Source organism: Lathamus discolor, chromosome 21 (assembly GCF_037157495.1).
Source record: "Lathamus discolor isolate bLatDis1 chromosome 21, bLatDis1.hap1, whole genome shotgun sequence".
In the NCBI taxonomy this organism is placed as follows: Eukaryota; Metazoa; Chordata; class Aves; order Psittaciformes; family Psittacidae; genus Lathamus; species Lathamus discolor.
This window is the reverse complement of record NC_088904.1, coordinates 3,455,084-3,482,348: the sequence shown is the minus strand read 5'-3', so window position 1 is coordinate 3,482,348 and position 27,265 is coordinate 3,455,084. Positions and strand designations below refer to the sequence as shown.

Below are 27,265 nucleotides of genomic sequence, written 5' to 3'. Positions count from 1 at the left end.
CGCAGCCATGTGACTGCGCCTGACTCTCACCACCCCAGTGTTTGGAGGCAGAAAGCGAGGAGGCACTCATTTGGGCTTCCTGTGCTTAAGGCTGTGCGAAAACAAACCGCTTACTCGGGGTGGGGTGGGGAGTTAGAAGTACTTCAACCGCAAGAACCAGCTCACTAAAACTAAAGATACCAACAGGAAGATGGAGCCTTCGTTAGGGACGGAGCTGCCATCAGTTTACTTGCGAGACACCCGGCGAGGTGGCGGTGAAAGGGCGGAAGAGCCGCGCTCTGCTGGAGCGGCAGGAGCCCAACACGCAAAGGCTGGGTCTTGAGGCGCGGGGGCAGCGGGAGCGCAGGTCTGGGCTCGCCCCGCGCTGCCAGGTATGGCCGCGGCGGAGGCTCCTCCCGGGGCCGCTCGCAACAGCGAACGCAAACAAAAGGACCGAGGCTCCCGTCAGGTACGACCGCTCCCGGATCGCACCCGCGGGGCCACGGAGGGAGCCGCCGGGACCGGCCCCGCCGCAGCCTCACACCCACAGCGGTAGGGACGGGGCGGTGGAGCCCGGACGGGGCGGCGGAGCCTGGACGGGACACCAACCCCCCCCCCACCGAGACGCGGACACGAGGCGGCGGCTGAGGGGGAAGGAGGGAGCGCACGAGGCGGACCGGGACCATTCCTGCTTCCAGCACCGGCGAGGGGCTCCGGGACAGCCGCGTCCAGCCCCGCCGGGCACCGCCACCGCGCTCTCCCCGTCCCGCCCCGCCGCCCCCCCCCCCCCCCCCCCCTCGCCTCAGGGGGAGCCCCAGCCCCCGGCGTGGGGCCCGCACCTTCTCCCCCCCCCACCTCCTCCTCCGCACCCCGGCTGGGCTCCGGCAGCGCCGCCCGCGGCGCGGTGCGGGCCCGGCGCGGCGGGGACTCACCCGTCCATTGCACACGCAGGAGACCCGTCGGGAACGGGGCGGAGGCGCCGGAATAGCAGGAACGAGCCCGACCGCTCCGTGTTATAGACTCACAAAATGGCGGCGGCGCCCGGCCCGCCTCACCCGCGCCAGCGTCCCATTGGCTACCGCCGCTGTCATCTTGATGGCAGGGGCGGGGAGCGCCCGCCTCCCCCTGTTGGCGCGCTGGCGCCATCCGCGAAGCCGATTGGCTGCGGGAGGGCTGAGGGGCGGGGCTAAGCGCGGGTGCGCGGCGCCATTCGGTAGGCGGCGGGGAGGAGCCATGTTGAGAGCGGGAAGGAGGCCGAGACGCCACACGGAGCCGCCATCTTGATTGGGGGCAGGGCATGGGGAGAACGCGTTGGGCGCCATCTTGAGTACGGGCAGCTCCTGTGTTGTGGCCGGGGAGCGGCGCCGTCGCCGCCATGTTGGCCGCGGGCAGGAAGCGGCGCGCTCCCGGCGGTTGCCATCTCGGGTGAGGGAGCGCGGCCTCCTCCGCAGCAGTGAGGTGAATGATTGAGCACCGCCAGTGTGGTGCTCAACAGCACTTAACAGTTTCATTTGACATACAAGGTAAAGTGGTTTAATTGCAGTTAATGTCTTAAGGATAAAGATTACCCAGTGGGGAGACAGAGAATTCATGAGGTAAGACACAACACCTACCTGCTCTGCTCAGGTACGAGGAGAATATTTTGTCCTAAGTTACAGTTCTGACACTGTTTGATGGCCAAAGCAGCCCTTCTTCCAGTCAGGTGAACCTCAGTGGTTAAGCAGATCAGCTTGTTTCACTCTTAATATGTGGCATTGCCAGTAGGCCTTAACTTGTGCAGAGGTTCTGGTAAAATCCATGGATTTCTGGTCTTTGGGCATTTTCAGACCTGTAGAAGGTTTGCTCTTCAGGTGCTGGGCCGTCTCTGGTAAACTGAAGCATACTACAATGGACTTAAATGGGTTCGATCTTCAAAATGATCCTCGAGCTCACTGAGGTGAAAGCCCCCCAAAACATAAGGGAGAAGCAGACCCCAGCCTGGTCCTCGCTGGGAACGCGGCTGTTTCACCTTGTTCCTCTGCAGGAACAGGCACACGAGGAGCTGGGTCCTGTTGGAGGCTGAGCAGACCTCAGGATCTACGCCCCAAGGCCATGGCTGGTTCCTCTCCATGGACACTAATGAAATGCTGCGTGTCTCTGTTTAAACACAGACGATATTTGCTCACTGGGAATTCTATTCTTTGCCTCACTTGTCATACACCCTCTCTGCTGAGTGCAGCACAAGAATTAATTGTCCCGGACCTCGTCCCTTGTGTAGCATTGAGTCAAATATCAAATGTCCAGCCCACGGTGACCTCGCTTCGTTAGCTGCAACCCTCTTTTGAGAGCTTCCAGGCAACATAATACAGGTCTTCACTGCAGGAAGGAGCCTTCATCCCTCAGCAGCCCAGCCACTCCTGACGCTCCTTGTACAACTCTGCCAGCGAGTGCCCAGCAGCAGTAAAGCACTAACACAGAGCAGTGCCACTGCTGGAAGCACCTGAGCTGTAACACAGCACATCAGGGACAGAGAGGAAAGTTCGGAGGAGGATTTGAAAGCTGGAGTACGTATGGAATGGGGAGTCTTATCCTTGGGCAGTGTTTCTGCTTCACGGCAGGTAGCTTTGACAGGCCCAGACATGCGTTTATAGTCTCCTTTCTTTCTGAAGCACACACTAGGCACATGAATATGGATAAAAAAGTGATAAAAGTGAAAACATCTATTATTTTCTCCCAAGCACGTATTACTGGGCTGGTTCCTATGGCACCTTGCTTTCTCAGAGAGCAGGGCAATGCTCAGACGGGCAGGAGCAGACAGCAGTTCACGACTGTTGACACTGGTAGCTCTCATTTTCCTATCTTTGGTTTATTGGGCTCCCCAGCTCGTTCCAGCAGTAAAGTTTAAAATAGAGAAAAATAGGTTCTTACCTCTTGCTCCAGGCAACTGAAGGCCCCAGCTGAAACCAGACTTATTTTGCTGGGTACCGCATATGAAAGGCCACAGATAAGAAATTTACAACTCAGATGAGGCAAAGAATGGGAAAATGATGGGATTATGCGATCCACTTTGGAGTTGCTGAGCTGAGAGCCAGAGAGATAAAGTGATTTGATCAAAGCAGAGCAGGAACTTAACGCCCAGCTCACAAGCCACAAGGCACCTTCTTGAACTCTGCCTGGTTTCAAGCTGTTTCCCATGGAGGTGTTTCACTTCATCTTCCCTTCCTGATAACCTGCTTTATGTACTGTAAGTAAGAAACTCCTCCGGAGCACAGGATGGTATGGAGACACAATCACTCCCTTTAATATGGGATACCTCAGTCTACTTGTAAAGAAGTGTTCCCTAAAGAAAGGTACCCTGAACATGACCCAAAGGTTTTAGAAAACAATCCTTAATGCTAGATACTGATCACTAGTTGTTCTTGACATTAATTCAATGCATGCACCAGCTGCTTGTCTGGTATCTTTGGAAAAGCAAACAGAGGTGGATGCCATCAAAGAATTCCTACTTTTCCAAGACCTCCCCTGTGCAGCTGTGGCCTTGCTTAAAAGACTCCTTCAGGGTTCTTGCAAGCTCACTCCCATTTGCCTTAGATGTAGCAGGAATGCTGATCGTGCAACATTTCATTGGCCATTTTGCCTTTATCTCTTTTGGGTTGTTTTGAGAAAGAAAGCCCAATAAAAAAGCCATGAGAAAGAAACCAAAAGGAGGCAGAAAAGGAGAAAACAGAAATCAGGTTCTTTAGTACAGCCCAGCACAACAGTCCCACCCTCCAGCTCCGGTTACTCACATGCTCCAAAGGCCTTGGTGGGGCACACCCAGGTTTGTCTCTTTTAAGCCCTTCCTGCTTCTGTTATCTCTTTGAATTTCATTTGCCGTGCAGGGAATACCAACAAAATGCTGAAACAAGAAAGCTCCTGTTCCTGCCTTTTTTCCTTTGTGGGTTTAAAATAGCACCATGTTCACAGGACACTTTAGAAAGCAACGTTCATTTGCAAGCTACCAAAGGGTTTTTTCCTCCTTTTTCCCCAACATTTCTATCTGTAACCTGAAAACAAGAGGTGGAAAACTCTTAACTGGAGAGCTGGCTGCAGTTCCAGTGCTCAGGAAAATGTTCCTTCCTTACCTGCAGCAGCACAGCACAAATTGCTAGCAAGGAGAAGATTCTTCCCATGATCCATATGCTTAATACTGATAGAAGGAACTGTTTCTGCCTCATTCCCAAAGCAGGATTTTCATGACAGCCATGGCCACCGCAGCACTTTGAGGCCCCTTTCCAGGGACAAGGTTGAAAAATGCTTGACAAGCAAATAGATCTGCACTTGGAACTTCTCTTAGTGTCCCATTGCACATTCCAATTTCACCTTTCAGCAGCACTGCCAGCCTATTCCTACAGCATTTCCTGTGTTGCAAGCACTTAGAGCAGCTTCACACGTTAAGGATAACCACAAGAGCTCCCATTTTACATCTCTCTCCTTTCTGTGGCAGGACGAGGGACTTGCTGCATTCAGATTCTGTTATCAGTCCCTGTTGTTTCAGAACTTCCCTGTCTCAGCCGATGCTTTTGGGTGACTCATTTCCTGTAAGGGATGAACCAGCCATTTCCTGACTCTTCAACACGGGATGGGGGGGGAGTTTTTTCTTCTGCCCTCGGTTGGAGTGGTCTGGATTCATCTCTGGTTTGATTATACCCCCTGCAACTTGCACCACAACTGCAGCTCTTCACTGCAGCCTTCTAAGGTCACCTTCTGTTGCGTAGGGATGGTGGCTGGCCGTTGCTTACCCGAGCCACAGGTCATTTTGGGCTGTAGAATTAAAGTCATTACAGCAATACAGTTTTAACAATGACATCCTTCCAGCCCTTCCAACCCAATGCTTCTCTTAATTTAAGCCATTTCAGCTCATAATATATTGAATGTTTAAAAAGCACCACAGGGCAAAGATATTGATCTTACCACACATATCTTAAGCCCAGAAATGGTGAATTATCGAAGAAGTTCTACCAAGATCACATGTTGAGAAATCCAGGTGGGTTTTTTTGTGTTAGGCACAGGATCCTGGGAGGCTGGGTCAGCTTCTGTAGGGATTCTATGCCCAGAATTCCAGCTCTTCCCTCCAGCCTGTATTTCCAATTTCCCAAGCTGCTATTTATTCCTATTTCCCATGATGATTCTATTGTGGATGGCTTACTTCAACACTGCCACTGAGCTGAAGGCTTGGCCACTGTAACGCCAGCCTGAGGTATCCCAACTCTTTCAAGCAGCTTTTTACTGCTGTTTTAAAAAAACATTCTTTTAATCTTATTTCCCATCATTTCAGTTGAATCTTTTGATTCCTTAACCTGTCACATATCCATAATACTCGGAAAGAAAACCCCCACACCAGGGCTGCTGCCTCTTGAGTCTGAATTTAGCACACGTTAGAGGGATGAGCACTGAATAATTCATACCCTTGATGATTTATTCATGCCCAAAAGCTGGATACCTCCTCCTCGGTGAGTTTCCATTAGCTCACAGAGAATACGAGTTCCTCTCCTCACCTCCACAGCAGCTCTGTCCCATGGAGTCCAGACCAGGGGGGCATCGGAAACCACTCCTGGACGGGCCTTTGGAGATGCTTCTGCTCTACAGCAAACAGGCCCCTTGTGCCACTCCACACACATTACTCTCTTTTCCACCAGTACACATGTGAAGATGGGTGCTGCAGGATGCCCTGAGCCTGGAAACCAGACAAACAGGCCGTGACTCTGTGATGTGATACGGTTGAGCTGATCTCCTCCACCACCAGAAATGGCAGGTTTATTTTACATGGTAAAGTCACAGGTTTGGAGACAGTCAGTACAAACATAGGGAGGTAGTTTCCTACCCCTCAGGAAACCTGGACAAATAGCAGCAGTTCAGACTAATCTCCTTCCTGTGTGGGCTATCAAAAGATATGCCTTTAGTAGAAGTTGGGAAGCCCACAATGTGAGTTTCCTGACCTAAGTGAAGATTCTGCAAGCCTTTCAAATTCCATCTGTCTAGAAAGTATGAAGGATGGTTCCATGGTCCAGGGTAGTCTCCAGACACACAAACAGCACCATCCCTCCCTGGCTGCTATGAAATCTCCTAATTGTTTATCCTGTGCTCCCGACTCCTTTTGTCCTTGGACCAGGCTCTACATCAGCATAATTAAAAATGCCAAACACGCTTGAGAAACTCTCTAAGTTGCTAAAAATGACTGAGTTTCCTCCCCACCGCCCCGCTCCAGCCCTCCCTTGCTCTGGCCTCAGCTTTACAAAGTGGTCTGTTTCCAGCCCTTCAGCATAGTTTGCATTCCACTGCCAAGAATGAACATTTATTTATACAAACAACCCTCCTTACAAGCACATCTCCCTGTGCTGTCCTGGGGCAGGGAAAGAAGCCTCATTGCAGCTCTCTCCTGCTGTGTAGCTGCAGTGCTAAAGTCCCTTTTTGCTTTAGTCACTTTTCTGCAGGGAAAGGTTCATGCCGCTCAGGCCTTTCTGGTGTTACAGATCTGCTCTGAAATGGACTGGAATGTACTTTCATTTCCTAAGAACCATTTTGTTGCCCTTTAATGATGGTGCCAGCATCAGGGTCCTGTGGTCTCACACTAGACCCTCGAGGCCTTACAGAAACAGAAAGCCCCCGTGCCTGTTTCTCCCAACAGCACCCCCATATCCTGGTTTTCCCAAGGCCTCTGTCAGGCTGCTGGGCTGTAGGAATTCTTCCAGCAGAGCAGCTGGAATTGGGATCAGTGGGAAGTGGCAAGTCCCAGCTGAGCTGTACCAGACCGACAGGGAGCTCATGTATTATTCCTACCGCTGCTCCACCGATCACCTGGCAGCTGAGGTTCTGTTCTCTGAAATCCTACCTCCTCTCTGGCCTCAGGTTGTCTCCTGTTGCATCTGCCATGTGGATGGATATTACACAGATGCTGGGTGACTCCAGACGGGGAATGTCACTGTCTGGGCACAGGTCATTTAACTGGAAACAGGGGCCCTGGAGCAGCACATGGAGGGCACCGCCATGGCGTTGGTCACCCACTTACTGTCAGCACATCAGCTTTTGCTGCGCATGAGCCAGCTTCCATTTCTCAGCTGATACAGCTGTTTGTAACTAAGAGTAATATTTAGATTGATAAAGTTTACAAGTGCCTCCACCAGTGACTAAGCTAAAGTGCTTTTGTTGGGAGCTCTCATACATGCATTTCTAAAGCAGCCTTCTAAGAAACGAAACGTTAAAGTACTTGCTGAAGGGGAATAATCTTTAAGGAATAACAGCAAGTTGGTATGTTACAATGTAGTCCCAACATTGTCTTTTTAGGAAGAAAACACAGCCAGCTCCTCCAGCTCTATTGCCAAACCCAAGTCAATGAACTACAGCTAATGAATGAATTAGGAATTTTTAGTGACTGCTTTCCATAAATCATTAGTGACTATCTGATGGATCTCACTGCTTTGCTGTTGCAAAGTTTGCAAAGATAGATTTACTTTTGCTTCAGTATGAGGTGTCAGTCCTTTCAATCTTAGTCTTCTTTACTGTGATACACACCAAAGGGCTGATGTCCTTTAAAAATATCCCCGTGACATGCCTTGGGATGCACTTGGGTCTGAAGAGATATTGCTATATTCAGGAAGAGGAGCCGATTAGCTCATAGAGCATCACCACAGCTAATATATAGCAGAGGAGAAGAACTCCCATACCTCTCCCTCAGCAGGCTTCCCTGCAGAGCAGGGTTTGTTCTAATCCTTCAGGTTATAAATGCATGCCTGGAGCACAGCAAAATGTCTCTTTCTTGGATTCTTCACATGGCTTCTTTAAAAGTAGTTTTCATTAGCTTCTTTCAGTGAGTATACTGGGAGGAACTGCAGCAGCATTGGAAGATGCGGCCTGCAACCTAAAGGTACATGAACACACAGGCATTCCTAAGCATGTGGCCTTGTAGCACAATACTGGCCACGTGTATTCCACCCCCTGCTTAGTGCAATGGTTCCTCTGGAGTTAAGGGAGGAACAAATGACCCCAAGGTGGCAGGAAACACCCGAGGACAGGAACAGAGACACACCAGCTCCATTTTAGAGCTGGCAGAATTGGCCTCTCTCTTCCTGACTGCTTTCTGAGGTCATGCTGCAGTTTCTAGCAATGCAGCTGAATTCAGCTCCTTGTTTCCACATTGCTTCAGGAACAAATGCGTCCAAATACATCTGGAAAGTAAGAGGAGTGCCACAGCAAAGCGCTGTGTGCCTGCCATGAGCCCCGCATTGTCATACAGCCTCATAAAGACATCATTTTCCCAGGGCTTCAGCTCTATTAAACACAAAGCTCCAAATGATTTCCTACTTGGATCAAAGATGTGCTTGTTCCAGTGGCACTTCAGTTTAAAAGGCAATACTGGGAATGAATGAAATCTCCCCAGTGGCAGCTGCTGAGGTTCAATGGGTTTGTCAGTGCCATAATTACGCAGCGAACGGCTCCTGTTTGCTGGCCCGTATGTTCCTAAGGGTGTTCTGCAATGGAAACAGCACAGGGAAGCCTTGCTCCCAAAGCTGAGGGGCTTCTGCTGCTGTGGGATGGAGACCTGCTCCAGTTTCACATGCTGAAACATTAAGAAATTTCACATTCTGATTCCAGACTTCAAACTGGAGTGCTCTTACTTGACCAAACTAGATGGCAATGTCTGACAAGAAGCAGCAGCCTACTCCCACTGTCCCAGAACTGTTGTGTTAATATGGACACTAGCCACATTTCGGTATTCCCTGTACAGTTACAGGTGTTCTCTGGAAGTGAGCTCTTCCCTCAGCTGATGGAGGAGCTGGCACTGAGGGCACCAGCAGGGTTTGCCATGACCCTTGGTGCTAAGATGAACTCACCTCTGCCCACAGCACTTCTACTTGGTGGTTAGGGTCTGGATGCTGATGAGCAATGTCTGCTCATTCAACTGCCATCTCCTTATCTAGGAGACTGGGAAGCAAGTTCTTGTCTAACAGACACGAGGGTGTAGTAAGAACTCTAGAGTATTAAATTAGGCATTAAAAGAACATTAAGACGTGGACCTGCAAAATGTGAAGTCAGGGAGAGCAGAGGGCACTCGAGCTCTCAGTTGCCAAAGGAACAAAAGAAACCCAATATCCTTTAGAAGGTTTAATATTGCATTTGGTGAGGTGCTCAGATGCCAGGGTAGGGAATGCAGAGGGTGATGATGGGCAACACTTCCTGTCACCCAGGGGGCTGCAGTGGGTGCACCAAAAAATACATAACCAACACTCCATTTATGGAGGAGATACTTCATACTGTGAGTTGACCAGTTCTGCAACAGCTAGAAGTCAGTTGGCAAGAGTCTTCCCTCTAAAGTGGTGTTGTGAGGACCTAAGTACATGTGTGGTCACTGGGGGAACAAAAGGGGTCACATACACAGCCCAGTGTGACTGTGGCCAGTCCCCCAGCAGCTCTTCTGGGAAGCTGGGGTGGCGTTCTGGGAAGGCTTCAGGGAGCCAGCAGCTGAGGGGACTCTCCGAGAAGCATTCACTGACAGCTCCATCATCCAGGAGCTCCAGGAGGAGCAGCTGGGTTGTGGGGCAGGCTTGGAGGAAGTTTCCAAAGTGCCTGTTGTGCATTGAGGGTGATTGCAGCCGAGAGCTCCGGATCTGAACCCACCCATTGGCTCAGGTTTTGCTTCAATCTGGAGGGTGGGCTTAGTTGTTTGCTCTTGTTCATGCTTTGGAAAGGGTGTTAGCACTGCTCTAGGGCCAGGGCTGGCAGCCTCTCACGGGTGCTATGCCAGAGTGTATCTTGCTTTTCCAAATCAGTAGCTAGGTGCGCCAGTGCTGGGCTTTGCAGCCTCTCCATGAGGCAAGGTGCCATCCATCTGGGGTCTTTGTCATCTGTGAGCCTCTCTGTTCCTGCTGAATGCAGCACTCAAGAAGTGGGTGACAGAAACCAGGAGCCACTGCCTCTTACTGATGGCTCTCCAAATGCTGCCAATCCTAGCTGTGGCCTGAAGCCTTCCATCCAGAACCTAGGAAAACTGCATGTAGACACTCTTGGAGCAGGGAATTTTTGGTTTCTTCCTTTCATTCCATGAAAGGGATTTTTGGGTTGCTTTAAGAAGCCTTTTCTATATAACTAATACCTTCCCTTTCCCTTCTTCCCTGTCCTCCAGGTGCTCCAGGATACTTGTCCTCCTGCCAGCTGCCCTGCTCCATGGGACACTTCCCAAAGTGTGACCTTGAAGGAGGTAAGGGAGAGAGTGGCACTTCAGAACAAAGACGAGTAGAATAGGAACAAAGCCTGCAGGGGTGACAGAAAGCAGATGGGCAACTAGCACTGCCAGATAGCATGAAGGAATTAACTTGCCTGTGGCCAAAACCCTTGGCTGCTGCTTGGTAAGATGCATTTTGTGAGGGACAAGCACCTTTCCTTGCCATGGTAAGGAAAGCTTCCCTGTGCTCCCCCCAAGAGCCCCCAGCGGAGCCTGCAAAAAGGGATCACACAGAGAGGGAACATTCCCTCCTCTGAAAGCTCCTTGTTTACACAGCAGTTATTTCTTCTCCCTCCAGGAGCCCTTTACCATCACATCCTGAGCAAACCTTGACAACCACTCGAGATGTAAAGCTGAGAGCTCTTTGCCTCTTGCTGGTGAGACTGATTTTCACCTCCCTCCCCGCCACCCCCAAAGGCTGAGTCACTGCAGATTCAAGGTGAAATCCTCAAGCCTGGGAATGAGTCGAGGTGTCAGTCGTTAAAACTGTTCTGTATTGTCTAAAAGTAGGTTACTGCATCTCCCTGTGAACAACTCTATCTAATTACAAGTCACAGATTCACCACAAATACTCTTTAATAACAAATTTCTACCACAACTGTGTTGTGAAGTAGCACATTCCCTCTGGTGTGCGGGCAGGGAACGCGGGATGCAGAACAACAGGAAAGAGAGGTTTGCCTCTGATCAAAGAAAGAGGAATGGATGCTTGGATCCAGCTCACTGTTCTGGGGCTGAGGCTTTGCATGATGTGTTCAGTTTAGCTCATAGTTGTTAGCATTGGTTAGGTTAGTTTAGTTTAGCAAACGGTAGGAGAAAATGACTTGTGCCACATGATGATTTTAGTTAAACTTTCATAGGCTGCTCAGAAAGATACAAAACTGCAATAACCACTTGGACGATTAAATTAAACAAGTAAGATTTGCAACTTCCCCTCAACAAACTCCCAAACAGGATGTTGGGTTTTGCTGGTTGATACAAGAAAATGCCCTTGCTGGGACAAAAATGGGAAGATCTGGAGCCAAATCAACACCCTCACCCTGCGCCGTGGGCTGGGAAGGGAGAAGCTCCTGTCCTTGGCCAGGGCAACGTTATCAGTCAGCATTTGCAGGCTGTGCTTTTAGGGGTAAGATAGCACATTTCCCATGCTGAGAGCTCAGGAAATCTCCACCGAGAGCTTTGCACTACATTTTTGCTGGTTTCTTTCTCTGGAGCTCCAAGTGCAAAGGTTCTTTGGCAGGAATAAGGAAGTGCATTGGGATGGTGCCTTCACCTGAGCTATAAATATAAGAGGACCTTGACCCCTGCATTAATAGTTGTGTTTATTCAGCACGGAGCCGGGGCCGGGCTTCGATGTGAGCCCTCAGGGAAGGGCGAGTGGCCGGCTGCCGAGCACCCTCTGCCGGGGACCGAGTGGCTGCTGGCGGCCCCCGGGGCCAGGTCTGCGGACAAAGAAACAAAAGGCTCCAGGTTTTACATCATTCCTGTCTCCCTTGGGAGCCTGTGGCGATCAGACTGCGCGAAACCGTCCGGATTCAAAGCAGTTTTATAGCAGGAGATGATGATGTTATCCCGCGAGTGGCAGAGCTTGTGCTTTAGGAGAAATACCACAAAGAGGGAGAGAAGCAATTAAAAGAGCAGCAAACACTCCTGCAAGTGCCTTCATGCCAAAAGACATCTCCTTCCACTAATTAAGTGAAAGAAGATCATTTTAACACAAAAGGCTGCTAGGGAACCAAGCACATTCCCACAGTCAGTTCTGTGATACCACCATAAGCTCATCCTCAGGACTGGAAACCAAAAATCCTGGGAAGAGTAAAGCAGCCTGTATAGAATTGTTACAGAAGACAGTGTCCTGCTCTCCGCTGGTGGCACTCACAGTTTGTTATCAGTGTTATCAGGGTAACTAACACTGTCAGGAACAAGCTCATTCCATTTGCTGCCCTTCACTAATTTCAGCTTTCCCACTTTAGGTCCTATTCATGGGTATAAATTAAGTTTGCCCATTACCAGAGCTGGTTTTAGTGGTTGGTTACTGGTTGCTGGCCCAAGCAACCCTGTGCCAGCTGGCTGTGGCTTTTAGTAGCTCTGTTAAAGACAGCTTGATGCAGAGCTCACAGTTCCAAGGACAGCAGCTCTGTAACGCAGCCCCTCAAGGGGAGAGATAACTGGGCCCCATGCAAAAAGTTGGGTCTGATTCTTTGAACAAAACCTCTCTTGTCTCAGGAATGTGGAGCTGTAGGGTAATGTTTAACAGCAGACCCTGCCCGCCCTCACATCCACGGGATATCATGTTCCGGGAGCATCTCTCAACATGGAGGAATGCCGCCCTGCAGCAAGCACAGAATGCTGCTTGGGATTGTGTTTCTGCAGGGAGGGCAGGAGGTAGTTCTGGAAGGACGGACGTGGTGAGGCAGGAAAAGAGCTGAAGAGGTGCTGAGAAGGCTCTTGTACAGGGGGAGGGGGAGGAGAGGAACAAACATTGCAGAGAACAGGAAAAACGATGTGCTGGGAAATGATTAATCCACCCCAAAGGCCCTTGCTAAGAAGTGCTGGGACAAGCTCGATGGGTTTTGGCAGCCATGAGCTACTTCTGCTCCGCTCTTGACTCCCGGCTTGCAACCAGATGTGTTTAACTGCAGCTCCATCCCTCCCCACCGCATCCCCTCAGTGTCCTCTGCCCGTCCTGGCAGCTCTCTGGCCTTACACCCCCTCCTAGATGTGCATTTTCCACCCTTCCCCTGGCCCTCCACCTCCAGCAAGTGTTTCTCAAACACACAATCCCTGCTGGGGGAAGGGGGCGGGAGTCAAGTTGAAGAACTGCTGTTCTGTATCCTGTTGTTTTCCTACCAGGATTGTTTCAGTTTCCTGCACTGTCTTATCTGGAGCTGAAAAGCCAAAGCTCTCGTATTTACTTGCTTTGTGCGTGCCTCAGGTTTCTCATCTGTGAAATGGACCTTACAAGACTGAAGAGAAACGCAGCCAGGACTATTACAGGGTGGAGGAACAGGAACAATGTGGTTAAAGGGCTTTCAGTGCCTATACAATTAGGTTCTTTATTTAGGTTCCCTGCTTGAAGCCTGTGTGTGTGTGGCAGAGGATTTCAGCGAACCTTCAGCACACCCTAACGCTGCACAGAGCCCACTGAAACGGAGAGGAACAGAGGTGGCTGTTCTGGGTTCCTGTGTTTGACTGTAGAGCACGAAGTGCTGGGTTTGGGTTTTCCCCTCAGGGGCTCAGACTACGCATGGGGAAGTCTTAAACCAGAATACGTGTTTCAATGCTTTTAGTCAGCTTGGAGTTTTAAGAGCTCCCCTGCAATACTGGAGGCCTCTTGGAAATTCCTTGCCACCTTTCTCTTGATGACAGCAGTAAAATAAGCATACACAGTGCTGCCACCTCCAATGCTTCTGTGTATACCAGGCATGGGAGAAAGCAGCATCTGGTAGATTTAAACAGCAAAACTTCTTTCCCCTCAAGTGAGCATGAATTCACCAAACTACAGGTTCTTTAGTGCACTAAATTCCCAATAGGTTAAAGCAAAATGAAAAGCAAACGTTTACCATACAGCTTTGGAATGTCCTGTTTTGCTGCACAGAGGTGTGGGTCCTGCACACACGGTGCTGTTATCAGATGGGAGCCTCTCCTGGAAGGAGAATGAAACCGCTGCATCAGTCCCAGCCGTGCAGATACCAAACCAGACAGAAGGTTTCCAAACAAACCCCCAAGGCCAGACCCTCCTCATCCACAGGGATCCTGGGATTTTATGCAGCAGGCAACGATCACATTGGATTATCATTAATTGAAGAGGGGAGAAGTATCTGTTCTTCTTCATGGGGAAATACAGATTTCATTTCCCCCCCACTCAGCTGGGACAGTAAAGTTCAGGCTCATGCTGCTTAGTTCCTTTGGAGGTGAATACCAGAGCAGGGGTGGGCTGAAGGGGGGTCCTGGTTGGTTACCAGAGCCCTTACTGGGAGCTAGATATCCAGAGAAAAAAGGCTTTTTCAAGGAGCTCAGGAAAAGGAAGACATGTGCTTGAAGATAAGGAAGGATAAAAGCATTCCCTGTGATAGAAATCGCGATGTTCATCTGCCAAGTCAGGCATTTCAGGGCCTTCTGACCGTGCAGGGCTTCCGTTTCTGTTGCGTTTTCCCACACAGACTGGAAGCACCAAATTATTGGCATGAAAATTCCTTTTAGCTTGTCCAAGCAGCTCAGGCCTTTGGGAGGAATTACACGGGTCAGACATGAAGATAAAACACTGCTTGACTTCAGAAGGGAGAAGTGGATTCCCACAAGTTGATGTTGGGCTGCCCAGGAGCAGGTTGTGTGTTCCCTGGGTCTGTCTGACATCAGGTTGACAGACACCTCTCAGGAGAAGCTTGGGCAGAGCTCAACCGGGGACAGTAGACGTGGCCATTTGAGGTGACTTCCAACCCCCTTTTCTGTGCTTCAGGAGGAGATCAGAGTGGCAGCAGATCCCATCCCATGCCAAAAGCTCAAAATGTGTTTGCTGCTTTAAAAATAGGGATTTTGGACTGATTGGTGTTTAAAGCAAGCTGTGGATTTTAGTTAAATACTTGCACGTTTCACAAGCTAGCAACAAACAGCACAGCACTGAGGCTAAAATTACCCATCCTATTACTTAAAAGCTGTATGGGGGAACACATGGATTGATACTGGTGCTTCTTCCTCTTCTTTTTTCTGTTTGAAAGTCAGATAATGGCTGAATCCGAGCCAGCTTCACTATTTCTGGGACTTCTGGTTGTGCAGTTCCCTCCATTTGGGGAAGCAAAGATTGCCAACCACAGAGGGCTGAAAGGAACATCTCCCAGAGCCTGGTTCTTACAATGCTCTTTGCAGTGTTTGTGTTTCATGTCTCTATAGAGGCTGGTCCTGCAAATATTGACACAAGCTCAGCTTTTATGTACAGCTCATTGGAGCTCAAGGGGGACTCACCTGAATGAGGACATGTGTTCTGCAGTAGCTTTTGAACTGAAAAGTTTAGTTGCATTTGCTGGTCGGATTTTATGTATATATATGCACACACACATATGTAGACATGTATTATTACTTTAGGCTCTGAGAATAAAAGAAAGAATACTCAAGCAGTCATGTACTGATCTCCACCTGAAAGAAGGCTCTGAGAGGTAGACAACAGCAGCATGGTGAGTATTCTTCCATAGCATAAAAGATAACCTTAGACAGTTGTTTCTAACACAATCAGTTCTTTGTTAAAACCAAGTTTTAGCCATGGGGATGCAAGGTCTGGGGTTTAGTCACTGAAAAGCAGCTCCCAAACCACCTCTTCACATATCCCGTTGCCCCCTGCATGCATGTGGTGGTGCCAGAGGTACGAGCCCTGGGGGCCATGGGGAGGATGTGGAGCTGATTCCAGACACTTCCCCTTGTTCTTTCCCCTGAGAAAGTACAGAATTGTCAGGGATCACTGATCTAGAATTATTACCCTATTGAACAGGGCTAGAAGCAGTTTCTGGGACTGCTACTTTATGGAGATCCTCTTCCACAAAAATCTCTCCAACATGTTTCTGCAGAATGAGAGCACCGGTGATGAGAAGTGCAGCGATGCCAGCTCACTTTGCATGGATCTCACCAACCTTGTGACCTGGGCGCACACTCATGGCACCATATGCAAGCAGATCCCAGCCTTGGAAATTGTGAAGAATGTGGGTCATGCAAGCAAGGACAACTGTGTGCTGTGGATCTGTGGAGCTGGACATGCGTATCACTGGAAGTGTGAAAAACTCTGCATCAGCAGCAGAGAGGGGAATGAAGCTGCAGAGAAGAGGAAGAGGTCAGTGTCCTGTGAGGCTTCAGCATGGGAAGCTAACCTGTATGAAAAGAGGTTTCCGGTGACCCCATCTTTTGAGTGGGGCAAAGATGCTGTTAGCACAGTGTCACATAGCAGATCTCCAAGGGGCACTCAGCAGAAGGACAATGCAGTCTACGTAACACATAATGAGCCATCACCCAGTGAGAATTTGAAGGCTGGCAAATCCATGAAATCAGGCTTTGCAGAAGAGCACCAGTTCTCAGTATCTGCTGGGGAAGCCCAAACCAACAGACCTAAGGTGAAGCAAGAAGGCAGCAAAGATCTACAAATCATCTCTGATGAAGATCAGTGTATGTCAGATGCAGATGACCAAGAAGATGGAATCAACCAGAATGTTCTGTCAGAATCACCAGTGACGGGTGGAACTGCTGAGGTAGATTCACAAATGCATCACAGTCAAAATGCAGCATTTAACAAGCCAACAGCTACCCAAAAACCTGGCTTTACCTCCACAGGAAAGCTGTCCCCAACTCTTGTGTGCATTCTGAAATCCCCTTTCAGTGACCAAGAGAGCCTGGACAGCAGCTTCCTGAGGCTGGGTCCTCCTCTTCATCCTGCAGAGTCAGTAATGGAAGCTTCTAGAGCAAGAAATCCCTCTGGATCAGCAATGCTGAAAGAACACGTCATATCTGTTCCTGCCTCCAGCACTGATGCAGAGGCTCAGGTTGAGTCCCCAGCCTCTGTGGCGTTCTTTGAGTTTGAAGCCAGTGTAGACATCCAGCAGGAACTCCAGCTGAGCTCTCTGGAGCCCAGCATGACAGGAGTTGACTTCAGAGAGAATGTTCCTGACAATGCCGCTGAGGAGAGTGAAACTTTGGGATCTGGGCAGGCCCCTCATCCTTCAGGCTCACTGAATCCAGAGAGCAGTAATACAGAGCATCCACCCGCAGCTAGAGGTGAGAGGAGGTTTATTCCTGGAGGATTTTGTGTGTGTGTGTGTATTGTTTTCCAAAATCCTGAAGGAGGGCAAGTTCATACAGCTGCCAAAACCTGTATTGCAACACTCTTGTTCCTGCTAAATGGGGCTATAAAGGTTCCACAATGTGCATTTCAGGTACCAGATGCACTTGGCCATGGACCTGCCCCGGAGCTGGATGCAGGACTGCAAGGATGGCAGTCTCATGAGAATGGGGGGGGAAATCTGAATTCCTTTGAGATAAACATTAATCTGCATCTCCCTGTACTTCACTGATCTCCTTGTAAGTTCTTGTTGTCCACAAAGCTGTGTCTTCTCTTTCAGGTGTGTTAAAGAAGACTGAGAAGAAGAAAAACCGTAACTCTGGTGATATAAAAGTGTTCAAGGACTGGCTGGCTCTCCATTGCCCGTTAGAAACACGGGAGGCCTATGAGCTGCCACCCCAAGACCTTGATAATTACCTGGCCTTGTTCTACAGCTCTGCAAAGAGACAGAATGGCACAGACTTCTCCCCCTGTTCCCTGCACTTCTTTCAGAGCAGCATAGAGAGATACCTCAAGGATCACAGCTACAAGTACAGCGTGGTGAGAGGGCCGGAATTCCGAGCATCTCAGGAAGCCTTGAAGCTGAAACACCAGCATCTGTCTCAGAAAGTGAGGGAGGGAGCGTGGAGCATTCTGGAGAACCTGACAGATGAGGATGTGGAAAGTCTTTGGAAGAAGGGACTTTTAGGTAAGAATCACCCTCAGGCCTTTTTGCACCTCATGTTCACAAACATCATCAGGGGGTTTGGGGCACACACACACACTCAGAGCCACAGCCTGTACTGGGGCCAGCTCGTGCTGAAAAGAAACGAAGGAGAGCCAGAGTACTTGGAGTGGAAGGACACTCTGAACACGGAGCTGAGCACAGGGGGCTCGGGTCCACATCTCTTTGCCAAGCCTGATGATCCAGATAACTGTCCAGTGAAAAATTACAAGGAGTACACCAAGAGGAGGCCACTGGATATGCTCCACGACCACGATCCGCTTTACCTGGCTCCCAAGCCGCTGTGCTCCATCTGGGACCAGGTGTGGTACTGTAGGAAGCCACTGACAAAAGCCAAGATGGAAAAGATGCTGAAAATTATCATCCAGCAAGTCAAAAGACCCGTGAAGTCCAGGAAGTAAAGGTATCCACGGAGGTTCTGCTGCACCTCTTGTTACTAGGAGTGTGTTTCAGAGCAGTCTTTGAGAGGTTCAGGTATCAATAGTGTAGGCAGGGGAGAAAAACCTTCCTCTCAGTCTCACCTTAGAGCAGAATTCACCTGCAAGTTTGCATCACCTTTCCTCTCAGGTTCAGTGAAAAACTTCTACTGTTGTTCTGTTAGTGGGGTTGATAATTCAGGAAGTTCAGTAAATCCAAGACTCTTTGGTTTCACATTTGCCAAACAAGTTCATTTTCTACTGTATTATTAACAACATAAACCAGCTGATGTTCCCATGGAGAGGGCTCAGCAGCTAGAGGCTTGGCTTCAAGCTGGAGCTTCTAAGCTTGAGTTTAAGCTGCCCTCTGGGGAGCTGACGCCTGGACACGGCATTTATTCTAGAGCATAAGCCTGTGTGAGAAACAGGAGTTAGTTCTGGGGTGGGGGGACCAGTGAGTGCCAGGTGCTCATCCATATCCTGTGGGAATGCTTTCAACAAGGTTAGTGTCCTTTTTCTTAGAAAAGATCAGTAGATTTAAGAAGCTGTGACTGTGTTTTAAAGAGCTGTGTGAAGCAGCTGACAGCATTAAGAGGTTTTATGGTCAGTGCTTTCCCCAGAACGCTAAATACAGCCACACAAATTCACTCTGGTGGAGGCAGTCAGCTTCTTTCATCTGTTCAAGCACTGTTCAGTGGATGTTGTGCTACAGCCCAGTCAGTTGTTGGTTGACATAGCTTAATAAAAGAACATTTCACTCCCTCCTGTCTGTCTGTCCTACCCAGATGAAGGTGATCGTATTAGCCCTTATAATGGTAGTGCCATTAGTCAGCAGCAGCTCCAGCCCTCACAAATGAGCAGCATCAGGGCAACAGGCTAAATCCCACCTCATCCAGGGCCAATGCTGTTCTGATGGACCATGAGGCTGAGCCTGAGTCATGCCTCAGCAGCCCCATGGGTAAACCCAACCCAACACCAAGAACTGACATTGGGACAAACGTTCCTATTGAAGTTTACTTTTAATTACATGGTTTTACATCTACATTTGGTGGGATATGATTCCTGGGAACAGCTTTGTCTGCAGAAGTGAGACCAAAGGCTCCTGTCTCACCAACAGATCACCCACAGCCCTTGGGGCCGGCCGGAGCCTCTGGGGAGGCTGCGGTGTCCCTGCTCCAGCCTGTGTCACTGCAGGGCTTGGGGGGACACTCCGAGCATCCAGGGTTACACACACACAGAGCGAGAAACGGGGCTGGAGACCAAGTCATGGGGTCAGGGCTGTGCTGTGACCGCGGCCACGGGAACCAACCTCTGCGCGTCTCTTTGCCCAGAGGGGGCTGGAACCCCGCTGCTGGGGGTTTAGAGGCCAAAGCGGCCCGGAGCAGGGGCTGCAGCAGGAATAGGGGCTGCAGCAGGAATAGGGGCTGCAGGAGCAGGACCGGGCTGCAGGAGGGAGCTGCAGGAGCCGTGCCCCGCCGTGCCCGCACCGGGGCCCGCGGCTCTCGCTCGCCGGGAGCCCCCTGGCGGCAGCGGGCGGGCCCCGCCGCTCCCGGTACGGCGGCCACCGGGATCCGCGGACACCGCGTCCAGCCCCGACCCCTGCTGCAAGCCCCGGGAGCGGCCGGACCCGACCGGGAAGGGGCCGAGCAAACGCACGGCGGCGGTCGTTGGGTGCGATTCCGTCGTTGCAGCCCCGCTGTGACGGGCGTTAAACACTAAAGGGGGATTCCCGGCCCGGTGCAATTCCCTGACCCAAAGGAGCGTTTCCGCCCGCTCCCAGGTGACGCCCGACGCCGAACATCAGCTCCCAAAACCCCGAGAAATAAAATCGCTTTTTGATAAGCCAGAAACAGCACTTCCAAGGAGAAAGGAGCTCAGTGACCGTCTGATTTCATCCGGCTGTGTCCTGGCAGAGTGATTATAAGAACAGTGATCCAGGTTTTCCCTTCTTAAGAAAAAAGAACAGGATTATCTCAACTGGAAGGGGAACAAAAGAGCATTGGAAGGATCATCAGTGACATTAAAAAACGATGTGATTTGCAGTGTACAAGTTTCTGATTCTCAGGATAACCAGGAGCTGGACTGGTCGGGGGGGGTTGTGTGCTGGTGGATCCCGAACTGGGCAGCACACAGTGGATCCGGTGGCCCCGGTGCTGCTGTCATCTCAATCCTCATCCCGCACGTACTGCCCGGCCTCCCAGCGCTGGGCCATGGTGCTCTTGTGGCGAGTCACTCGGGTGCTCTCCACAACCTGCAGGAGCGGGGACACGGTGTCGGTTGTGTGAACCTTTGCTTGACTTCCCAACCAGCCAGGACCCCCTACTTTGGGTACGTTCTGCCCCACACGGTGCCCACCTGCAGCCCCCCAGGGGCTGAAACCCATGTCCATCTCATCCTGCTCTGGGACCTTGGAGCAAGGGGACCCCAGTGGGATTGTGGGGATCATAGAGAATGTGAAATGGTTTGGGTTGGAAGGGACCTTAAAGCTCCTCCAGCTCCAACCCCTGCCACGGGCAGGGACCCCTTCCACTGGAGCAGCTCCAAGCCCCTGTGTCCAACCTGGCCTTGAGCACTGCCAGGGATGGGGCAGCCACAGCTTCTCTGGGCACCCTGTGCCAGCGCCTCAGCACCCTCCCAGGGAAGAGCTTCTGCCTAAGAGTGCATCTCAATCCCCCCTCTGGCAGGTTAAAGTCATTCCCACTTGTCCCATCCCTTCATCCCAGCACAGAACCCTTGAGGGTGGAAAGGGCTTTACCTCTGTGTTGACCTTGTCAACGGGTTCAATACCTGCGTACTGCGAAAAGAGGGGAAAAAGGTTCAGGGAATGGCAACCTCATGTGGAAATATCCCAAGGCAGCCGGATACAGCCCCCAGCCTGGCAGCCCGGCACTGCTCTGGTGCCTCCAGCCCCCGGTGCCACCAGCCTCCTCCTGGGCTCCATCCCCCCCGACGGCGGCTGCCTTCACCTTTCCATCCTCCTTCACCCTCTTCCTCCGCTCCTCGAAGGGGCTGGACTGGGCCGAGTCGGGGCCGAGGTTCTCGGTGCTGCCCGGGGGGGGACCGGCCACTCTCAGGGGCGTGAAGGACGACACCAGCCCCAGGATCCCCACCTGATGCGAGGCGGGAGTGGAGACGGGCGACCCGAACACCGAGTGGCTGCCGCTGGCACCTGAGGCAGCTTCAAGAGAAAGAGCCATTGGGGGTGAGGGACACCGGGAGCGCTCCAGGGGCTGCAGGAGAAGCGAAGCTCCTGCCCCTGCTGGCCTCCTCGCCAGGACCAGCAGGTTTGGTCACGGCTGAGCCCTGTGCCCGGTGCCAGCCAGGGCTTGCTTCCACCCAGGACTGTCCCCTTGGTGCCTGCTGCGGCCACTCTCACTCTTAGGTGGAACCCAGGTCACCTCTGGCCATGAGGCATCTCACAGAGGCTGTGGACACTGGCCATAAGGGCTTCCTGCATGGGAAGATCCTTTGGGATGGGCACCCCCCAGTGCCACTCCTGCCCCATCGGATGCTCCCACTGAGACCCAGAGCCACAAGGACCATGAGGGCAGGAGCGATACCCACGGGCCTGATCCCTGCCCCATCCCAGCTCCTCTCCTTCCCTTACCGGAGCTGTGCCGCGAGCGGGAGCCGTCCTGGGAGCAGCCATCAACCATCTGCCGCCGCCGCCGCTGCTCCTGCAGCTCCTCTTCCCTCTGCAAGTCGCTCCGGATCTCCTCCTCGATCAGCGCCGACGTCTGGGGCTTCCAGGTCCTCAGCTTGTACTGCTCATCCCGGCCGTCCTCCCTCCTGAGCGGGCTCTGCGTCCCCATCTCGTCCACGAAGGAGACCTTGGGCTTCCAGAAGGACAAGGAGAAGTACTCCCTGGGCAGGACAGCGGTGCCGGCGGGGCTCGGGGTGGAGCCGAGGAGCCTTCCTCCCTGGGACTCCTCACTCCCCCATTTGCTGGCGGTGGCGGAAACGCGCTGGGACACCGCGGGCTGCTCCCAGCTCTTCTCGCTGGGGCTGGGTGCCTGGAAGCGCGCGATGCTCCCTGTGGAGCTGGGAAAGCTTCTCCCACCCCTGGGATCTTCTGCGGGGCCCGTGGGCTGCTCCTGACCCCAGCTCCTCGAGGGAATGGGCTTCGGCACGGGCGCTTCCTCCTGCTCGAACACCCTCCTGCGCTCGTCCAGCTCCTGCTGCGTGCCCCGGTCGTACGTCCCCAGCAGCCTCCCCTGCCTCTTCAGGTCTTCCTCGCGCTTGGCTTCCTGCTCGATTTCCCTCTGGACATAAAGGGAAGCGCGGCCTTTGTCCTTCCCTTTCCTGCCTGGGCCCGGGGAGGTGTGCATGGAGAGCAGCGGCTTGGTGTGGATCTCCACCAGCTCGCTGCTGGAGGTCAGCCGCTGGATCCCCCTCTCCTTCCAGAGGTTCTCCTCCCTCTCCATCGCCATGCGGATCTCCCGCTCGATGGGTGTCTCGTTGCTGATCTTCGTCTCCTTGTCCAAGCCATTGCTGCCGGCCCTTATGTCCACGAGGCCATTGAAGACCTCAGACGTGCTTCCGTCACTGGTGTAGCCTACGTTGGCTTCGTTGTACATCTCACCCAGGCCAGAGTCCAGGTCTTCTCTGGAAGATGCCTTGGTGAAGCCGGACATTCTCCTGGCGGGATGTGACCTTCCAGAATCAGCCTTTCTGGGAACATAAACCTCCTCCTTCCCAGGTGTCTTGTAGGACACGCTATAAACCTGGTACACGCTCTTGTCCGTCCCGCTCTGGCTGGATGCATCGGCATTACCATAACCTCTTGCAGCCTTTGTGGCCATCTCGGGACTGTGCCACTCCTGCCTGGAGACTTTTGTTGTGGACTCTGGCTTTGGAGATACGGTCTGCTGCTCTGGGCTGAAGAAAGAGCCCGGGTTGGTCTTCTCCAGCATCAGGAACTGCTGCCGAGCAGCGGAGAAGTTGATCTGCTCCGTGTCAATGTTCTCGGGGTCAACCGGCGTCGCTGCCCTCCCCGGGGAAGCTTTGTCAAAGCAAATGGCAAAGCTGGTGCCAACGCTGCCCTTGTGCCTGCCTTCACCCTGGCTTATGGAGCTCAGCTCATCCATGGAGCTCCACCTCTCGGCCATGGTGGAGCTCTTCCTCATCACCTGGCTCCGGATGATCTCCCTCCTCTGGTCCTCCAGCTCCCTGGCTTTCTCGGGGGAGATGTTCGGTGGGGGGACCCTGCACTGCTCCTGCTCATCCTCCTCGTAAAGCCTCGAGGGCTTCCTCTCCCCTCGGTAAGCCCTGAGGTCGTACAGGCTCTCCGACCTCACCACCTCCAGCTTGGACTCCCTGTCCGGCGATGGGGTCCAGACATCTCTCCCACCATGCAGGAGATACGAGGGTGACTTTGACGTCGTTTTCCAGCCGTATCCATTCTCCACCCTCTGGCTGCCGAACACGTCGTCGTCACTATCGGCCCTTTGCTCTGCCAAGGAGCCGGCCGGGGCAGCATCGCCGTGGTCGTGCTTGTGCGAGGTCTGCGGGAGCTGGAACACCAAGTGCCGGGTGACTCTGTCCATGTCCTGGGAAGAGCCAGCATCCAACCCTCTGCCAACCTCGCCCTCGGCCGGGGCCGCTGCTCAGGCTCTTGGCTCTGCAAGCAGGAGGAGAGAGCATTAAGCAGCAGTCGGGGGTCCTGCTCTCAGCCTGGTGCTGGTGTCCTGACATGAACCAGCCACATCCCAGCTTCATTTACTCCACTTCCCTGCAGAAACGTTGGGTCTTGGGCAGAAGCAGCCAGAGCACGAAGCACCATTCCCAGTGGGAACTGCCCCACAGCCAGCATCCCCTTCCTGCCTCCATCCCCAGCCTGGCTGTGTCCTGAGTGAGCGAAACCAAGCTGCATTGCCCCCACCACCAAGAGGGGCTTTGGGTGACACCTGCCCGCTCCAGCACCTCATCCCACCCTTGCACCTCACCACTCAGGGACCACCGGCGGCACTGGGAGCATCAGCCCACGGCAGGGAGAGGCGGTGGCACCGGATCCACCTCTGCCTGGAATTTCTCCTTGCGCGTTTACTGGAAGGAGGCTCCGGATTGCCCGGCTATTGAAACAGAGGGGACCATAAACGTGGTTTCATGGCTCATAAAAAGGAGGGGACTTTAACCGCGGTATCACACGAAGCAAAAGGAAACTGCCCTGACCTTGGTGTTGATCCTCCTGCGCTACCCAGGCTGGAGCCAGATGGGTGCCGGGGGAGGGATGGGCAGCACGGGTGGGTCCCTGTGTGACAGTGGCTCTCTCCCCATGTTGTAAACACCATTCCCGCCCCTGTGCCATCCGGACCCACATAACCCGTGCCCCGCAGCGCATCTGTGCCGAGGCAGGAGGATGTGGGTGCTGGAGCATCCTGAGTCATGGAGGGTGGATGCAGTGCGCCCTTCCCGAGTCCTTCCCTGCGGACGCAGCTCCCTCCGCTCATCCCGGCTGCCCTTCCCCTTCCTCCCGCAGCCGTTTAAACCTTTCCTGGGGTGGGAGGGTCTCATCAGGGGCACTGGGGCACCCCAGGGTGATGCCGGCTCACTGCGTGGTTCACGGCCATGGAGCGGCCGATCCCGATGGCTTTGCCCAGCTGAATTCCCGTAACGCCCTCCTGTTCCTCCCAGTGGCTCACTATTGCTCTTTTACAGCCCCTGATGACCTGAAGAGCGAAACCTTTTCTGCCCACACCTCTTGGAGGGGTCAGAGGGACGGGGACTCCCCACAGGACGGAGCAGGGCTGTTATCAGGGCTCCCGGATGGCACCGCGGGCACAGCCCCTGCCACAGCACCACCCGAACCCATCCGGCTGCCTCGGCTCAGCCCTGGCTGCCCGGCGCTGCACAAGCCGGGGCGGGGGGGGGTTTAGGGGTCCCGGGCTCATCATGGGGAGATGCTGGCCCTGGAGCACCCACAGCCTGACCTGGGCACCCCCATAAGGAGACACCACGGGAGTGCCCCAGGGTCCCCCCGCCCCGGCCCCGCGGCAAACACCGCCCGACGTGCGGCAACGAGCGAGCGGCCTCCCCTCTGCCTGCGGCCGCGGATGGAGCCCGGCTGCGGCACCGGGACGGCCCCCCCCCCGAGGTGCCGCCGTCACCCCCGCACCCCGACCCCCTTGCACTTACTGCGCCGGAGCCGTCGTGCCGGGGGTCCCCACCCCGGGGCGGCCGCGCCGTGTGTGTGGGGCAGCGGTGGGGCGGGCGCTGCGGGGCGTGGGGGCCGCGGGGCTGCGGCACCTTGATAAGAGCAGCCCGAGCCCGAGTGGGGAGTTCCAGGAACCGCGCCGGGCCCGGCGCTGGCTGCGGTTCAATGCCCCGTTCCCAGCGCCGCTGCCGGTGTCTCCCACGCCGGGAGGGCTGCGCTTGGCCCCCGAGCGCCGGTGATGCCACGGCCGCGGGGGCCCCGAGGTGCCGGCGCATCCGTGCGCTGATGCAGCAGCACCGAGGGGGTCTGGGTGAAGGCAGCGGCAGCAGCGCCTGCGCTCCCCTGTTTACACCGTGGGGCCTCTCCTGATAAGCCCTGGCTCCCCAGCAGCCCCTTTGCAGAAGGGACAAACCCCAGCGCCTGGTCTGGGAACCTCAGGCCTAGGGCAGGACCGTGGCGTGGTGGCCGTGATGTCCTTAGTGCCTGTGGCCATGGCTGCTGGACGCTGGTATTGGGGTACCAGCAGCCAAATCCACCCTCCTTCCTTCCAGGCCCAGGGTGTCGTGGCTGATGTTGTGCCAGGATGCTCAGCCCTTCACTGCTCCTGTGTCGGGGGCAGGAGATCATAGAATCATAGCATGGTTTGGGTTGGAAGGACCTTAAGGTCATCCAGTTCCAGCCCCCTGATGTGGGCACGGATGCCTCAGGATGAGGTTCTCATCCCTATCCTCCTCCTCTCTGCCCTGCCACAACATCTCTGCTCCCCACCGGAGCCTGCACCAGGTCCCACTTACCCCTGCCGGTGCTGGGTGCCTTTGGCCACGCTCTGGGTGCTCTGGGCTGTGTCCCGGAGCCGGTGACTCTGGTGTGGCTGCCAGGCAGCTCTGCACTTCCGGGCAGGACACAGGAGCCTGTTTTACCCCGGGGCTGAGACAAAGTCCACGGGTGATGTGGGGAGCAGGAGCTCACCACGCCCTGGCAGGGTGTGTGCTGGGCTCCGGTGCTGGCACCGGGCACGGCCGGGCCCCACTGCCCCGGAGCCAGCGCCGGTACCCCGGCTCCAGGCACAACCAGGACCTGCGGTGGGCAGGGACTGCAGTGATGATGGGACCGGAGGGTCCTGACCCCAGCACTGCCCCTTGGGACAAGCAGGAGCCTGGGCTGCCACATCCCCTTCACCTGGGCACCCACCAGCATCACGCCTGCATCCTGCCAGCATCCCATTTCCTACACGCCTCTTCTTCCCCACTCCTCTGGTGTGGCCACGTGTCCAGCACCGCAGCACCGGGGCTGGCAGCGTGATGGTGCTGGGACCAATCCCAACCGTGCTGCCCTTACCTGCACCCTGAGGACCCGCTGTGGTGGGGTGTCCCTGAGCATCTCCCTTGCCTGGTGTCTCCAGGTGCTGGGGTCAGGTCCCTCTGGGGCCTGGGGACGTGCAGGGGTGTCAAGCTCCTGCCTGGCCCCATCACCGGGGTCTATTCCGCTGGGAGAGACGTGTCCTGGCTGGACCCCAGCAGCTCCTGCTCTGCCCCAGGCTGGTTGGCTCCAGTGCTGCTGTGGGGAGCAGTGGGGATCCCCATGTCCTGCCCTCCTGCTGGGCTGGCACCGGCTGTGCCGAGGCGCGTGGCTGGTGGAGCTGAGGCCGGAGCACCGGTGTCTCCACATGGAGCTCTTGCACCCATGAAACAGCCAGAGGGGAGAGGATGATGGAAGCCTCTGGGAAGGGATGAGAGGGGCCACAGCCCAGGCAGTGGCGGGCTGGCGGGACCCATCCCAAACATCCCAATCCCCATCCCCAGCATCCAGATCTTCATCATCGTCATCCCCAGCATCTGCATCACCTTTGGCAGCATCCCCATCCCAGCATCCTCCATCCCCAGCATCCCCATCCCAGCATCCCCATCCCAGCATCCTCCATCCCCAGCATCCCCATCCCAGC

General features: G+C 53.9%; 3 protein-coding genes and 2 long non-coding RNA genes across 8 annotated transcripts in view; 3 read left to right on the top strand and 2 right to left on the bottom strand.

Annotated features, from left to right (window-relative positions):
* Positions 1–1,037, bottom strand: part of PTBP1 (polypyrimidine tract binding protein 1) — a 28,687-nt gene extending 27,650 nt beyond the window's left edge. For both annotated transcript variants that reach the window (XM_065658990.1, XM_065658993.1), the window contains exon 1: positions 912–1,037. In XM_065658990.1, the coding sequence (XP_065515062.1) occupies positions 912–919 (8 nt within the window). In that variant the 5' untranslated portion in view covers positions 920–1,037. The remainder of the gene's footprint in view (positions 1–911) is intronic.
* On the top strand, positions 52–10,590 carry LOC136003379 (uncharacterized). The gene is made up of 3 exons (XR_010608080.1): positions 52–448; positions 10,118–10,192; positions 10,515–10,590. It is a non-coding gene; the product is annotated as an uncharacterized LOC136003379 (long non-coding RNA).
* LOC136003380 (uncharacterized) lies at positions 830–2,205 on the top strand. Its single transcript, XR_010608081.1, has 2 exons — positions 830–1,915; positions 2,003–2,205. It is a non-coding gene; the product is annotated as an uncharacterized LOC136003380 (long non-coding RNA).
* Positions 10,591–15,306: 4,716 nt separating the features above from the next.
* Positions 15,307–18,879, top strand: LOC136024505 (uncharacterized protein KIAA1958 homolog). Of its 2 annotated transcripts, XM_065699902.1 has the most exons (3): positions 15,307–15,384; positions 15,772–16,966; positions 17,311–18,879. In XM_065699902.1, exons 1-3 carry the CDS (start codon positions 15,382–15,384, stop codon positions 18,153–18,155), a joined length of 2,043 nt encoding a protein of 680 aa, XP_065555974.1. In that variant the 5' UTR covers positions 15,307–15,381; the 3' UTR covers positions 18,156–18,879. The 2 variants fall into 2 exon arrangements, with proteins under 2 accessions (XP_065555974.1, XP_065555973.1); XM_065699901.1 differs by lacking the exon at positions 15,307–15,384 and having other exon boundaries at positions 15,760–16,966.
* Positions 18,880–19,170: 291 nt separating this feature from the next.
* Positions 19,171–25,551, bottom strand: MISP (mitotic spindle positioning). 2 transcript variants are annotated; one of them, XM_065699899.1, is made up of 5 exons: positions 25,305–25,538; positions 21,778–23,790; positions 21,137–21,348; positions 20,926–20,964; positions 19,171–20,421 (listed from the first exon to the last, which is right to left on the bottom strand). In XM_065699899.1, the coding sequence occupies exons 2-5, from the start codon at positions 23,714–23,716 to the stop codon at positions 20,335–20,337; spliced, it is 2,277 nt and encodes a 758-aa protein (XP_065555971.1). In that variant the 5' UTR covers positions 23,717–23,790; positions 25,305–25,538; the 3' UTR covers positions 19,171–20,334. The 2 variants fall into 2 exon arrangements, with proteins under 2 accessions (XP_065555971.1, XP_065555972.1); XM_065699900.1 differs by lacking the exon at positions 21,137–21,348 and having other exon boundaries at positions 20,334–20,421; positions 25,305–25,551.
* Positions 25,552–27,265: the final 1,714 nt, after the last annotated feature.

Coding starts and splice junctions, on each gene's coding strand:
- LOC136024505 (XM_065699901.1), top strand. CDS start 15,760: ATGTTTCTGCAGAATGAGAGCACCGGTGATGAGAAGTGCAGCGATGCC. Junction 16,967..17,310: donor GCATCCACCCGCAGCTAGAG/GTGAGAGGAGGT, acceptor CTTCTCTTTCAG/GTGTGTTAAAGAAGACTGAG.
- MISP (XM_065699899.1), bottom strand. CDS start 23,716: ATGGACAGAGTCACCCGGCACTTGGTGTTCCAGCTCCCGCAGACCTCG. Junction 21,349..21,777: donor CCGCTCGCGGCACAGCTCCG/GTAAGGGAAGGA, acceptor TTTCTCTTGAAG/CTGCCTCAGGTGCCAGCGGC. Junction 20,965..21,136: donor GGGTGAAGGAGGATGGAAAG/GTGAAGGCAGCC, acceptor CTCTTTTCGCAG/TACGCAGGTATTGAACCCGT.